The sequence below is a fragment of the Ictidomys tridecemlineatus genome, chromosome 12 (genome assembly GCF_052094955.1).
Source record: "Ictidomys tridecemlineatus isolate mIctTri1 chromosome 12, mIctTri1.hap1, whole genome shotgun sequence".
Taxonomy (NCBI): domain Eukaryota; kingdom Metazoa; phylum Chordata; class Mammalia; order Rodentia; family Sciuridae; genus Ictidomys; species Ictidomys tridecemlineatus.
Genome location: NC_135488.1, coordinates 74,621,415 through 74,637,584, shown reverse-complemented (window position 1 = coordinate 74,637,584; position 16,170 = coordinate 74,621,415). Strand labels below are relative to the sequence as shown.

The 16,170-nt window shown below is 36.2% G+C and overlaps 1 protein-coding gene across 6 annotated transcripts in view; it reads left to right on the top strand.

Annotated features, from left to right (window-relative positions):
• Positions 1–880: 880 nt before the first annotated feature.
• Positions 881–16,170, top strand: part of Vrk2 (VRK serine/threonine kinase 2) — a 195,560-nt gene continuing 180,270 nt past the window's right edge. For 2 of the 6 annotated variants that reach the window (XM_078029151.1, XM_078029152.1), the window contains exons 1-2: positions 1,040–1,318; positions 3,314–3,454. In XM_078029151.1, the coding sequence (XP_077885277.1) occupies positions 3,319–3,454 (136 nt within the window). In that variant the 5' untranslated portion in view covers positions 1,040–1,318; positions 3,314–3,318. Of the gene's footprint in view, positions 976–1,035; positions 1,319–1,415; positions 1,513–3,313; positions 3,455–16,170 lie in introns of those variants that run through there. The other 4 variants (XM_013357222.4, XM_078029150.1, XM_078029149.1 and 1 more) reach the window with 4 other exon arrangements.

Genomic DNA, 16,170 nt, shown 5'->3' with positions numbered 1-16,170 from the left:
TGTTGTGAATAGACTGAGGGAGTAGAGGGAAAACAGGACAGCATTTACTAGAGTATTCTAGATTTCCAGACAACAGAATGTGACTTGGACCAGGATCATGACAGTAGGAGTGATTGAGTGGTGGATTCTGGATATATTTTGAAGGTTAACCCGCTTTATTCACACTGGATATAGGCTTGAAAAGAGAAGAGTTTTGAGTAATCTGCTCTGGCTAGTGCTGGATCTGTATCTTCCCAAAGAGAGTAACCTGGGGAACTGGTAGAAATCTGAGCATATTTAGAATGGGGGTGGGTAGGTAAGTACTGCACATGGATATTAGGATAAGCAACCAGTCCTTTTACATATATCTTATGAAAATAAGAATGGGCATTGATGGATTAGTGTATAATGACTCTCAGGGCAAAATTGTTCTATAGACTAAGTCTCTTTAAAAATGCTTTCATCTCTGTGACATATATACACATATTTTAATGTCTTACGCTTTCATTTTCAAAAATGAAAAGTTTGATTAATGTAGGAAGTTTCAATTCCTGATTCGATGGAATTAAAGGGCTCCAATTTTACTTTCAGTATTTACATTCTAAATGCTTACTGACTTTTCCTATGCAGAGTGTTAATGTATTGTTTAATGTTTTCTGAGCATTTGGTGTATTCTAAAATACTTTAAGCTCATTATGGGTCCTTCAGGGTTAAAAAAAAATTCAATATATTTCTCAACGGTCAAGATATCTTTATCTCAATAATCTTATAACCCAGCAAGTGCGGTTTTGTCCACTTCACAGATGAAATAGCTGGAGTTGAGTAGTTTCAAAAATTTTAAGATTATCCAACTAGCGAAGGACAGGACCACGCCCTGAGCCAAGCTGCCTTTGAGGATTTAAAGGCTCTCAAGCCACCCCTCCTGTTCCAGAGGCTTGGGCTGTGTGGCGAGCTGCTGGCGAGGGCTTGGAAAGGACCTGTTGCTTGACCTGGAAGGTACAGACGCGGTACAGGAGACCCAACCCTTGTCCTGCAAAGTGCACTTCGCGCCAGTTCACCCCGCCCTGAACTGAAGGCTCTTCCGCCAGTTGGGGAAGGCTAGGGCGGATAAAATAATTCTGTCCCATTTCTGATTTACGCTGCCACCAGCTCTTCTCCCCTCCGGGCGTGTACAGGCTGCGGCCTGTTAGCGGCTGGGTGCTCGGGGCGGCGCCGGGCGCAGAGGAGTCAGCCCGGCCCCTTGGCGGGCCGCCTGCGCGTGGAACTGGAGGCCGCGCCCCGCCCGGCCGCGAGCACAGGCGGCAGGCAGCGCGTGGCGGGCGGCGGACTCTGAGGCCGGGTCAGTCTCCTGCTCTCGGGGGTGGGCCTGGGACGGGGGCGCGTCCCTGGGCGGGCCTGGGGTGGGGGCGTCGCTGGTGGGTTCCTGACTTTCCCAACTCCGGGAGCACCCGGCATCCCCTTCGCGGCTTTAGCGTGCGCCGAAAGCCGGGCGGAGTTTCGGCGGGGAGTGAGGAGTTGTTTCTTCTTTGGCCGGTGCGCCAGGAGGCGGGAAGTTGGAGTGCAGACGCCGGCGGCCCCCGCGCAGGGCCTGGCGACCTCTGGGGAGGGGGCGCGCGGGGCCGTGGGCCGCGTTGACCCAGCGCCCGCTCCGAGGGCCTTGGCCTCCCAGGCCCTGAGCCCGGCCCTGGCTGATGATGAAGTCCGCGGGTACCGGTCTGTGCCCGGAAACTCGTGTTAGCTCTTCATCAAACCCAGGGAAGTAACCCAGAAAGCAGAAGGGACACCCGTGTCAGGGCCTGGCCTTAAAAGAGGCCCCCCCTACCACACCCCCCAACCCAGACTCTGTGTCTCAAGCCCTGATGACATTCGCCTTTCATGAAACCGCGTTTGTCTACTTAATTGTAATTTTTGCCATACTCAATAATAGTTGTTTTTCTAAGACTTCAAAGTTTTAAACTGGTAAATTCCTCCTGAGCATCAGTATGCATGATGTGCTGGTGAAGGAGACACCCCCCCCGCCCCCATAAAACTTTCCCTACTTTATGATACAGTATCCTAGTGATGGTTGACCAAATTTCTGGCTTCCCTTGTGTGTCTGCCAGGAGGACAGGTTAAGGACATTGTTAAGGAACCATGCTGTGTTCCTTCATTATCCCTTCATTACGTTGATAGTGATGAGTCATTGACCAGGCCCTGGATTCAACAAGTGAGGGAGGGAAAAAACCTGTTAAAAGGAGCAGATCCTTTCTCCTATGGAAGATAAGAAGGAATAGGGGAAAAAAACCTTCACATTTATATGTGCTGGATTTATACATAACTTTTCTATCTAAAGTTCTTAGTTTAAAAATTATTTAGATCGTGGTTACTCCCGCGTTTAAATTAGTTTCAGGTGTTCTGGTATATATATATATTTTCCCTCTAAAGTTGTCTTTCAACTCAAAATCTTCCACTGTGGAATATTCTAACCTGGGTACAATTACAATTAATTGATGAAAGTCATATGGCTCATATTGTAGTTCTTGTTGACAGGACAGAATATAGTTGTACTCTATACCCTTTTTGTATTTGTAAGAAATACCTGGGATTTGGCCCAGGAGCTCGCTATTATGGAGCTACATATCCCCAGTCTTCCTATTTTTGAGACAGGGTTTTGCTGAGTTGCCTGGACTGGGCTGGAATTTGTGATCCTCCTGCTTCAGCCTCTGGAGTTGCTGGGAATACCAGGCTAGGGCACTTAACATAGGGCTGTTTTTTACTTTGAGAAAGAGGAGCTTGCCAGCCCTGAAATTACCCAGGAGCCTAATCTGCTAAATCATATATCTATGAAAATTCCTTGTTTATTTAACAAATATTTACTGAATACCTGCTCCTTTAAATGACTTGCTTGGTGGTGCATTGCCATGTCTTTCTAATTGGAAGCTGAATTCTTTCCTAGTGACTGAAGACCTTTCACATGGCATTCTTAAGGGAGTATTTGCTTGTATATGAAATTTATTTTCTCTTCCTTGTTGAAGATTGTTAACCCTTTGCTTCTTAAGGTCTATTCAGTAATGTTACTGTAGAACCCCTAAAGGAATATTTGAAATATTAATTAAAATGAAATTCAATAGATTGGTTGTTTTTTGGCTTTTAATAACCTGTTAGATTTCAAGTTTGTAATATATGTGAATTTCTAACTTGACTGTAGTGGGTGGGTTTCCCCAAACTGAATTAACTGCTGAATCCTAATTTATGGGACACTGGAAAAATTCTTCAGAGAAGACATTTTGGGCAATGTGTTTTAACTTGTCATTTTTTTTTTTTAAACCATTTATCTCGCCCCTTATGCCAATAGGAGTGATGCCACCAAGAAGAAATGGGAAATACAAACTTCCTGTTCCACTTCCAGAAGGCAAAGTTCTGGATGATGTCGAAGGAAAACAATGGGTGCTGGGCAAGATGATTGGCTCTGGAGGATTTGGATTGATATATTTAGGTAAAGTTTGACTGTAAATTACCAAATATTTTTATCTGTGTGATTGTTACTGTGATAATGATATTTTTAAAAATTGAAACTCATATAATGTAGAATTCATAGATGTGCTTTATGAAGTAATTTAAAGATTGTTAATGTCTAGTATGTTAACTTTAGGTTCAAGACATGACTAACACACTCCCTGTTGTCCATGTTTTCCTAAATGACTCTTAGAAATCTTTTCAGAGCATAATTATACAATCTGCCAGACAAAATGTGAGTACTTTTTTTTTTTGTGTTTTTGAAAGCTTGATTTCCTGGAAACATACTTCTTACAGCTCAAAAACAACAACTGTAAAATATAAACGCTTTCTTTTTGTGAATCTTGATTGTTAATATTTAGGTAAATACAGAGGTCTAATAAATTCTTACCTGTTCTCTACTGGAGAATTAAGGTTTAATAACCCAGCATCTATGCATGGAATGGATTAACTTCTCTCTTGAGTGTGTAGAGCGATACTGGTTATGTTCCATCCTTTGGATAATTGAGAAAACAGACACTCAAATTGTTTTTTCTTTTTGTTGTACTGTGGTGCAGGTGGGGAACCCTGGTTGGTTATACCCCTACAGTGCATTTACATACTTAAAATTTAGACCATTAAAATCTTTCTTAAGTCTATGGTGGAATGAGGAAGATCTCCCTTGCAAGATTTGATTTGATGAATAAGTGATTTTTTTTTTTTTTTTTTTAAATACCCTGAAGCTGGGAGTGGTGTAGCTTTTGGTATAATGTTGCTTGGCATGTGAAAGGCTCTGGGGTTCCATCCCAAGCACTAAGACAATAACAAATAAACCACAAGGATAAATTCTACTAAAAGTGACTCACAACTATTTCTGTGGGTTCCTCCTCAAAATATTTCCAAACAAACCTGTTGCATGGATTATGAGAAATGGAGAACCTTTTCTGATAATGTTATGATTGTAGTTTTGAATAAATGAATGAAATTCAGTTAATAAACAACTGCTTGTTATAATTTTAATTTTATTAGAAAGACAAGATCAGCCCAGAAAAATTGCCTGGGTTAAGTGCAGTTTCCCCATTTAAAGGATTTCAACCTGCTTGAAAAATGCTACGATGTTGAGTGACACAGACAGCACTGTTCAACAGAAATGTAATGTGAGCCACATATGTAATTTAATAATTTCTAGGAAACACATTAAAAGAGTGTTAAACAGGTGAAATTTGTTGTAATAAAATGCATTATTAGGTGTTTAATATACCCCCAATATCATTTCTTTGTTACTATAAAAATAATGAAATATTTTATTTTTTTTTGTGAAAGTCTTTAAAATCCAGAGAGCATCTAGTCTCAAGGCCCCAGTTTCACCTGTGGGGTATCATATGAGATAGTGCATATAAAGTACAGATAGAGTAGAAGTCCCTGTAGAATAAGTGTTGTTTGAGACTTCAAATTAGTTAATTCTCTTGTAGCAAAGAGTGAAGATCTCTAGTATACTGTCTTGATTCAAAGTCAGAAATATGAAGTCAAGTAGATTATTTCTTTTTTTTTTTTTTGTACTGGGAATTAAACTCAGGGGCACTCAACCACTGAGCCATATCCCCAGCTCTGTTTTGTTTTATTTAGAGACAGGTTCTCCTTGAATTGCTCAGTGCCTCGGTGTTGCTGAAGCTGACTTTGAACTCACTATCCTCCTGCCTCAGCCTCCCAAACTGCTGGGATTACAGGCGTGCGCCACCATGCTCGGTTTAAGTAGATTATTTCTGATGTGATTGAGCTATGGTCTTGCTTCCCACAGCTTATCACTTATACTTTTAACATTTTTCTAACATTTGAATTTCTTGAGTAGTTCCAAAGAAAAGCATTGACTGTAAAGATCTTATGCCTTTTTGCTTTTTAAAATGTAAATATTATTTATTAATATGTATTAATTTGTATTATATGTATTTAAGTTCAAGTGCATGGTTAAGATTATTATGTCTGTACACATATGTGTACATGTTTATATGTGCTACTTGTTTGATTCCTGTTGTGAAGTTGTGAAAAGGGAATGTCTTTCCTTAGACATAAGATTCATTTTTACTATTCAAATACAGAAGTCTTCTTTTTTGCAGTCAAAGTACGTGTCATATTTTTTTAATTCTTTCTCATTACCAAAATAATACTTATTTTAAACAGATTTCAAAGTTCAATGTTATATAGTACTCTCTAATATCTGAATTTTAGAACCTGGATCCGAGGAAGATTAGAAAGTATACCCCATTGGGGAAAGCCTTTAAAGAAATGTTTAACTATTTTGAGAAAAAGGCTCTATGCTTCAGAATGTATAATATAGCTGCGTGTTCCAAATATTGTCATTGTTACCAAAAGTGGTACCAAAGAATCATAGAATCCATTTAACTTCATTAGACTTAGTTTTTTATTATTTTTGAAACTATGTAAGAAATTACATTGCTTTTTGCAGTTCACTGTGGTTCACATCACTTCCTATATATAAATTAAGAAGCAGTCATTTTCAGGTTTTCCTTAATAACTTTGTATCCAGCTATTTTCTTTTCAGATATTCTTTCCAGATACACTGCTTTGGCAGACACTTTATCAGCATTTGTTGCCTAAGGCTGAGAAGAAACTAGCCACTATGTCTAACTCATTGTGCATGTGCAACTGTCCTCTAGCTTTGAGATCAATAGCCCAGGCCTCTCAGTAATCAGCGACTTACAGGAAAGGGGAAGGGGCAGAGAAGTTTGGTGTTTATTCTTGACTCAGAGAAATGATGTGCCTGTAGCATTAATAGAAATAGTTTTAAGAGGGAAAAGGAAAGTCTGAATACAAGAACAAAGTCAAGGTTCTTTCTTTGTTTCTGAAAGGTGTGGGGGCAGGAAGAAAGGAATCTGGTCTAGGGTATAGGGAAACTTGCTGTCATTTTAGTATCAAATGATTGAAAAAGTTTCTAAAACTCCAGGGAAACAGAATTGAAGGTCTGAGTTGTTCTTTTAATGCTAGGTATAAGATAGAATCAAGTAACCCAAGGGAGAACTGCATAATAGGAGCAGGTTTTTTTTTTGGTGTTAGGCAAATTTGAGTCCGATCCTGAATTGACTATGCCACTTAAAATCAGAGTGACTTTCACTTTCTCAATCTTTTGAAGTCTTTATTTCTGTTTTGTGTAATTTAGTTAGTAATAATTATGAGGATTAAATGAGATAAGGTGTTTAAAGAACTTGGAATTTTGTAAGCACTTAATAAATGTAATTTACTTATTTGTTTAGAATTTCCCATTTTAAATATCTCATGCCAGAGTGGATTAGGATAGTGACAAAGACCTTCATTAGAAGGATTTTCTGTTTATCCTGTTATGGATTTTAGAAGAGTTGCCTATGTGATAAAGCTAAGAACATAGAAATGTCCACAGAAATCTTCAGGAGATTTTGCTCACCAACCTATATATCTGTTTCGCCTCTAACATTTACTATAGAGGCGTAAGGAAGGATGAAAAATTCTCGTTTAAACTGTACCTCTTCTGCTTCAGATAAGAAAGATAAATTTCAGAAATTATTTAAAATCTAGAAAAACAGAACTACAGGATAAACTTCCTCCAAATTTCTTTGCAGGATTGTCCTATGAGTAAAAGTAGAGATGATTTACCTATGGAAGTTTTAAATTTTTGAAGTTGGGCTTATTGGTGACCATTTACCCTCTTTGGAGTGTCATGCACAGGGTAGAGTCCAACAATTATTTGCTTGAAGGATTGAGACTGAGATTAGGGTATTTAATCCACACAAGCCAGTTACCTTTGATCTCTTCCACAATTAGAGATGTTACCCTTAATCCAGTGTGCAGTTTTGACAGATGAGTACCCTAATTCACAAGGAAGGTCAAGGCAAGGGAACTATCATGACATCATCCGAAAGAATGTGCATATGCTTTATTGACAGTACATCAATAGCATTCTCTTGTGTAAAGAAGAACACATTATTATAAATGAAACTATGAGAAGTCTTAACAATTGGATTATTTCTTTGTGGATGAGTGTTTAGATTTTATCCCAGGGACTGTCAGACATTTTGGGAGTCATGTTGTCAGAATAGCCTAATTTTGCTTTTTAGAAACAGAAAGAAACTTTTTTTTTTTTTTTTTTTTTTTTTTTTTTGCGGGGGGATTTTTAGAAATTATAAAAAATTAACTTATTTTACTGGTAAGGAAATTTTTAAAAATGTTTTTAGTTAATAGACTTTTATTCATTTATTTATATGCGATACTGAGAATCAAAACCAGTGCCTTATACATGCTAGGTAAATGCTCTACCACTGAGCCACAAACCCAGCCCCAGAAGTTTTCTTACTAAATAAATAGAAAAATTGGCTGTGATGGATTGATTTTTTTTTTTTAAAGTAGTACTGACTGGGGATTAAACCCAGGCGTGCTCTGCCCCTGAGATATATCCACAGACATTTTTATTTATTTGGACACATAGTCTAAATTGCCCAGTCCGGCCTCAAACTTGGGATCCTGTTGCCTTAACTTCCAGAGTAGTAGATTGATTTTTTAAGGTATACAGAATAATGTTCAGAAGAGCCTAATGTAATGCTAGTAACAAGGGAGAGTTATTGTAACACAGACTGCTTTATTACACATCTTAGTATTAAATTTTATTTTGGCAGTGTTTTATATAGAAGGCTTAGAGACAAGCAGTGTTATGTGGGAAAAAGAGTAACTGAAAATAAAGATAATTTCTATAGGAAGCTATAGTATAAGTAGTTCTCAGATGAAAGTATAGATGATCAGTGATATTAACTCAAAATATGAATAATTTGGGATTTTTGTGAATTTAATATACTTGTTGGATGTATAGACAAGAAATTAAAGTCCCTAAAAGGTGTGTTGTAATTTTGTATGTATTCTCCATTGGCTGTTAATTTGGAGTTTTAAAAGAGCATTGCTCTTTTACCTGTAAGTCAAGAAACTAAGTAGCTAAGAAAGTTTGGGTCCTTTTTGTTAAAAAGAGAAAGTTCTTAAAAAGCTTGGCCTTTGCTTCTGTTTTTCATTTTTAAAAATTGTCTGACCTCATTTTTAACATATTTCACATTATGTTTCTTCATTTTCAACATTTTTACTGTCAAACTCTTGCCTCAAGGGAAGGTTTATAAACTACTTCTTTCTTCTGTGCATTTATATGTTATGTCTCTTCCACTGCACCTGTTACTATCTTGTAACTGTTTACAGTGTTCAAGGTTTTTTAATTTGAAACTTATTGCTATGGGGACATTTCTTCTTCATGAAATGCGCTCACCTCTATTGCCACACAATAAAAGAATTCTCAGCTTTTGAGAGCTTCTGGGTTCCTTATGAAATATGGATAGACTTCTGCTTCTAAAGTGTTTTAGGTTTTGTTTCTTTAGATAAGGAAGAAAAGGAATAAATAGTATGAGGTATGTTCCTCCTTTTAAGACACAGGAATATCTGTTTATAAAATAAATAAGATTAAGAAACTTTAAAGCTATAAATGAGAGAACTCACTAGAAGTTAGCTATTTGAATAATGAAAATTTTCTGTCCTCGCTTAATGATACAAAGGTGTTTATGGATTTTATACTGTTTAGATCCTTGGCTTTGCAATTAGTACTTCTTCAGAATGTTTGTCCCTTACAGCTCCATTACATGGACTGTGTTTTTCCTGAATACTGTCTTCTATGTGGAAGAGCATTTTAGGAGAAAAGACAAATAACAGAGCAATTATTGCATGATAATTGTTAGACTTCTGTTTCTTTTAAAAAGATAGCCAGGTGGACTGGTCTTTTCTTTAACATCTCCAATTGAGGGAAAAGATTCTGTAGAAAGACATCCATTGAAGGCCAGAAACATCTACAGATGCAGTGTGATCCCAAGCAATGAAGCATGTGGCCCTTCATTGGCATTATATGATAACAGGAGGAACTTCTGGCAGAAGGACTGACTTTTGCTGCGTTCTGCATGCTGCCCCTCCAAACCCATCTTTGATTGGCACCTATGCCCTATTGAAACTGGCATCACACCTTCTGAATGGGCACTGTGCCAGGCTAGCAGATGGGTATAGGCAAAAGCATGCCAGAAACCCAGTATGTGAATCAAGTTTAAGTATCAGGGGCCCAAACTCCCATCCAGGGATGTAAAAACTGCAGTCTGTTGAGAGCTTTTTGTGCTTAAGGTTAAAGGACATGCCATTTTTACTCCAGCTTAGAGGTTGATTAATTTTGAAAGTCAAACAGGAACTCCTGTGGCTGTGTCAGGCAAAATTCTATCTTTGGTGAATGAGAATTACTACTTCATGTAGGGAAGAGAAAGTATTGTAATGAAGTTTCCAATGAGAGTTACTCTCCTGCAAGTGCCTCCAGCACTTAAGCAGCGTGTATTCAGTGGAGATGAATATTTCTATTCTCCAGCAGAGCCAGGTGCAATCAAAGCCAGATCTTCAACCTGCTGCAGTAAAGAACCCTAAATTTAGAAAGGGCAGGCAAAGTTTAGAAGAACTCCATGGTGGCAGCTCTTCTCACCATGAACTGATGGTGCTTCATGAAGTATATAAAGAAGATGATGAAGGGAACACTCCAAATAAAAACCTTTAGAGTATTTCAGCCTGAAACAGAAAGATTTTTAAAAAACCAAAGGAAAAAGTTTAGTCCTTTCTCTTCATTGCAGAAACCCTACTGAATTTTTCTATCAACAAAAACTTAGCTTACCAAAATGTTAGAACTCACTTAATGCAAAAGGAGTAAAACTTCCTGTTCTTACACTTATTTCATTGCATGTCTATCATGTATATAAACTTTGCTTCTTGAATAATGGATTTTGCATAAAATTGCGTTCTAAACATCATATTCCTTGTGATTGTCTCACACCCACTACAGAAATCCCCCCCCACCAAAAAATGAAAAATAAAAATAGGGAACCATTCCCTGTGATCACTTCAATCATTTCACCTACATGCTCTTAAATTTACAGGGATGCCTGTAAGACCAGCTGTGGGCAAGAGCAGCTTTTTCTAATCACTGCATAGCCATTGCTTTTGCTTTTCCACTGTGTAAACTTCATCTATGGAACAGATTCCATGAGACCGTTGTGAATACTTCAACGTATTCAAAACATATAACTGCCACAAATTAAACTACTAAAACTAAAGCTGGTGCATCGCAACTGCCAACTAAAACTGGCACGTCCCTCTGTCAGACTGCAGGAGAGTGTGCCATACAGTCCTCGGAAAACACAATTCATCCAGAACCAATCTTGTCACTTGCTCTGATATTAAACCAGAGAAAGTGACATTAATTAAAGAAGTGACATGAGCCAACAAAGGCAATGAAATTCTAAGCTTTGGCTCATGTGCAGACCTCAATCCAACCTGCTCTGCTTAGGTATTATAGCCATTTCTGAGGAGGAGGAGTGTTGACTACTTTTGCTCCTCCTCTCATCTTCCCTTTTTGAAACATTTTCAAGCAACTCACGTTTTATATCCAGCATTGGACTGGTTAATTAGTGTACTAGTAGTCACTGCTGGGCTTCCCAAAATACTGGTGTGGTTGCACGTGTTGCATTTACTGCACTTGGTAACTGTGTAAGCTGTAGAGGTAAAGGTGGAGAAGAGATGATCTAACAAAAAAGCAGGCAACAGCCAGAGTACTTAGACTTGGTCAATTGTAAGTTCGGAGGTCTGTTGCTAGGACTAGTTGTAGAAAACAAAGTGTGACTGGTAAAACTCTATGGGAATTTGGTCATGCTAAAGACTCAAGTAGGAGTGCCCATCACTTTTTTCTTTGTTTCCATAGTATGCTTTCTCATAGTGCTCAGCTTATTACTTCTTGTGATGACTCTCTGCTTACTGTCTTTTTAAACCCTCTCATCCTGCCCTTGGGTAAGAGCACATTCACATGCATTGTAGTAAGTTCTTTGTAGGCAATCTGTCTAGAGTCTTAAATATGACCTTGCATATCAGTTTTAAAAAAAGGATTTGTAAATTAACTGTAGAACTAGTCTTTAAAGGAAAAGTAAAAATCACCTTCCCAATAGGTAGATGGTCTATTTATACTAAATTTTGTGATCTCTATACTAAAATATGTAATCTGTATGTAAGGTACTACAATTTTTAGATTTAGAGACATTATTTTGTATATTTGGAAGAGTTTGGGGGAAAAGAATCTACTCAATTCTTAGGAATTTCCAAGTATTATTAAAATATAAGAAACCATGCATTTAATCCATAGATTGTAGGCTTCATTGGGAAGTCTATTTTAAAACAACTGGACATTGTGTTAAGAAGAAAAGCTTTATGTTTAGAATAAAACAGTTATACTGGATAGCATTTAATTGGAATAGGTCTAATAGAAAGTAAACTTTTGTGGGGAAAAAAAGATGGTGTTTACCACTAGATAAATTGATAGATGTGTATTAGAAATCATACGTAAGATCAGATTTTCAAAGACTTAAGCACAACTTTAACAGAAATCATTGATATTTCTTGGTGTGTGTGTGTGTGTGTGTGTGTGTGTGTGTGTGTGTGTGTGTGTGTATGTGTGTTTTGCTGGTGATCAAACCCAAGGCCTTGCACATGCTAGACAAGTGCTTTACCACTGAGCTGCATCCCCAGCCCTGGAATTTCTTTTGATCCAAGTCAGTTAAAGGTTTGACTAAGGATTTTGTACATAGTCAGAAGCTTTTGTTGTGGTTTCTGAGTATAGGCATTTTTTTTGTTCGAGATCCAGAATTTTCTGTCTATGTAATTAGTCATGAGGTTTAATGTACATTTTTCATATCAGGCAGACAATGGTTTCAAAGAGACAGCAATGCTGCAAAGGAGCAAGACAAGAAGGCCAAAGTTGACACACATAGAGGCAAAACAGTGTAGGAAAAATCAACACGTTTTGCAAAATCAATCATTGAAAATGTGTCAGTGTTCAGGAGACTGTCTTTAATTTGCAATCCAAGTGAAATAGAGTATTTAAATATGAGAGGCAGTATTATTGAGCCCAGCATGCCTGCTACCACTTGTTTGACTAGCTCAGAATAGAACACTGAGAGGCAAGGGCTCAAAGTTAAATGAACATTTATACATTTTAAAATCAAATGAAAGATTCAGAGTATATTCATGAATTAATTTTTTTCAGAATCCTAAATTTAATCAGCTGGAATTACTTTTAAAGTGTCATTCTATTTAACTTCGGGGAATGATGAATTTGCCTTTTAGTGGGGATGCTGTATTTTATCATGAAGATGAAACAAACTGTCTTTTGTTAATTATTCCCCAGAGACACTGGCCATTTTTCTCTCCTAGGCTTAGTGTAGAGTAAAGGCAGCTTCCTGCAAATTTATTTCAAGTAAGAGCAATTGGAAGCTTCAACATGTGTGGAAGGGGTACATGGAGAAGATTGCTTCTGTTTCAGGTATTCTGAGTGCCACCTAATGAACCTCTTAGAGGCAATGTTACCAAAGCCTCAACTAGGAGGCCATGAACATAGAGCTTAGAAAAGTGAAGAAGGAAAGACGGCATCCAGGAAAACATAGCAGATGTGTCACACATCTCTGACATCTCATAACTGCTGCTGGGACTGATTGGTGAAATTCTTTTTAGGAAATGATCATTATCATCATCAGCTACTAAAGTCTTGCCCTTAGTATGTCCAAGGTGTGTGTTAAGTTTTTATGGACATCCTTACATTTAATCCTTCCAACAACTTTGTCAGGATGATATTGAGGTCTGAGGAGGTTAAATAATTTGCCTCCAGGGCACAGTTTTAATAAATATCTTCATCTACCTTTGAACCCAAATTTCTTTGCTCTACTGATTGATGTCCCTTGTCAAAGAACACTTTGAGTTTTTTGCTAGCCAGAGAAGATAGTGGCAAATGGTGTGCTGATGACAAGCTTATTTCTAAAATAACAGCAAAATATGTAATTGATAGTATTGGCAACTAATTTAAGAAATCTGTTACTGATGATGCTTCTAATGTTGTCATTTTCATTCAGATTGACAGCTCAAGGCATAGAGCATCAGTGATGTGTTTTTAATATTAAGATCACCAAATCTGTGAAAGAACATCTGATATTTATAGTAAATCTCATGGTAAGCAGTGGAAAAAATATATTAAAAAATATGCTATACCTTAGATAAAAAATATTTTAATGAAAAACAAAGCGACACTAGTCCACCAGTAGTGCATACAACCTGATAAAAGATTTGATGGCTCTTCGGGCTTTTCAAAATTGAATAAATTGTCTAGTTTAGAGGGATTTTATACATTTGTTTTTAGTCTAATAAGAAATAGGAAGATCAAAATACACCTCTTTAAATCTGATAGAAATTCAACAAGCATCATGTAAAAAATAGATATTTTTACAAATATTGAATTGGTCTCTATCATGTCTTTTCAATGGTAATTTAAAGATGCTCTTCCTATAATACTATATCCTGTATTGGATAAAGTATAAACATATACTCAGATGAGTGGAATCTTGTGAAAGAATAAGCCTCTTGATGTAGAATTTGTTTTAGATAACAATATATATATAATAGTAGTCTAGGTTTTTGAAAGTTGTTCAGTTCTTTCAAGATATTACATAATAATAATTACAGATGTTTTCATGAAAAAATTAGAACATTTCATGTAGGGTAAACTTTGAATATTTTTAATATTATCAACTATATATATTGCAGTACTAGATGTTATATTAGAATACTTTTTTCTTTGGAGTATATACATAATAAGAAAAGGAATGGACAAAACATAAGCTATTAGAATATAAGTTTTTGAACAAAAGCAAGCTATGAAAATAAACTAGACAATTTTAGTTTTATTCAATTTTGAAAAGCCTGAAGAGCCATTAAAATCTTTATCAGCTTGTATGCACTATCACTTTTTCATAAAAATATTTTTGATCTATGTATTGCACATATTTTAGCAATATATTTTTTCCACCACTTAACATCAGATTTACTATAAATAGGATATTAATTTCAATTCCTGAGAATGTGAAGAAAAGTTCATTTCATTTGATCTAGTATGTATTGGGAGATCATGCTTTACAGTTCTAACTTAGATCTTCAGTGTCGGATATATTATAATTGAGAATGGAATATTGGGTATGTAAAACTACTGTCTTATTAAATATTCAGAGGTTGCTATAAGAAAAAAGTGGTAAAACTGATTTTTAAATTCCCACACACAACACTTTGAGTATAACACAGACATTGTTGTGTATCTGATGGGCAAATATTGCATGATGAAAAGGTCAAGAAAAACTATAGACTCTTATGATCATCAGAACTTCTACTTCAGCAGAAAGTTTGTGAACTGGCATGTATTCTTAAATTAATTATGTAATTAAATGTAAATTGAATGCAGTATGGAATCACTGTAAGAACAAGTTTTATTAAGTCCTTCTATGAAAGAAAATGGTATTAAATATGTATCTATAAAGGCTTTAATGAAAGAATCAAATAGAAAGAAAAATGACACAAATTATTAAGAAAAAAAATAATGGTTCTGTTATCTGCATAGGTAGTATACTTTTGGATAATAAGAGTATCACATGGAATTATAAGTCCTGCAAAATATAAACCATAATGAAAGACATAAGAATGACTTTCCTCATTGGAAACCTGATTTCAGCATAAATATTAGAAAGTGTTTCAAAAACGTGGGAATGGGGCTAAAGATTGTTAGTATGGCCTTTACATCTAAAATACAAAATTTACAATTTTTTTTTTTTTTTTTTTAAGATCAAGGGGCTGGGGTTGTGGCTCAGTGGTAGAGTGCTCATGTGAGGCACTGGGTTCAAACCTCAGCACCACATACAAATGAAATAAAGATATTACTATCCACCTACAACTAAAAAAATAAATATTAAAAAAAAATAAAAGGAAGATCAAGAACCATTTCAGCCCTTACTTTGTACACTTTGAAAATAGACTCATGATAGTTAAGAGAAATATGGCTATCATTACTTGTATCTCTTGGGAGATACAAGTAAAAATTTGAGATTGTAGGAAATCTGAAATCATTTTGCAACAGGTTATTACTTATATAAAATAGACTTTAATGGCCTTGAATGTATATGATTGAAAAAAACTTAAAAAATGGTTTAAAATATTAAGATTTGATGATATAAAGTAAAACAAGGGTAGTAAAAACTGGAGAACTGGGGCTGGGGTGGTAGTTCAGTGGTAGAGTGTTCGCCTAGCATGTATGAGGCACTGGGTTCTATCCTCAGCACCACATAAAAACAAACTAATGTATCCACCTAAAACTAAAGATGCATAAATAAATAAATATTTTTTAAAAAACTGGAGAAGTTACTTTAAGAACAGTAATTTGAATATAGAATTTTGTAATGAAAGTCACATTTCTGAAGTAGATCAGTGAACTGTGTGTGGTAAGGAATTTTCGGGTTGACAGTTAAACCCAAAAGTTGTATTTTGGCCCTTCATGCAAGCTCCCAATGTATTTAATTAATAATAAAAATGGATGAATTAAAATGTCAGGGTTAATATCTGAAATAGATATTTAAAAGATGTAATCTGTTATAAAATGAAATAAATGTGTAATGTGTACCACAGCTAGTAATAGGCCAAGGAAAGCAAAAAATAATATTAGCTTGTAGAATATTAGATGATAATGTAATTGTCTGTTACTATGTTCAAGTCTCGCATCCCTTTCAAAGAATATGATTGACCAAAATTCTATAATTTCTG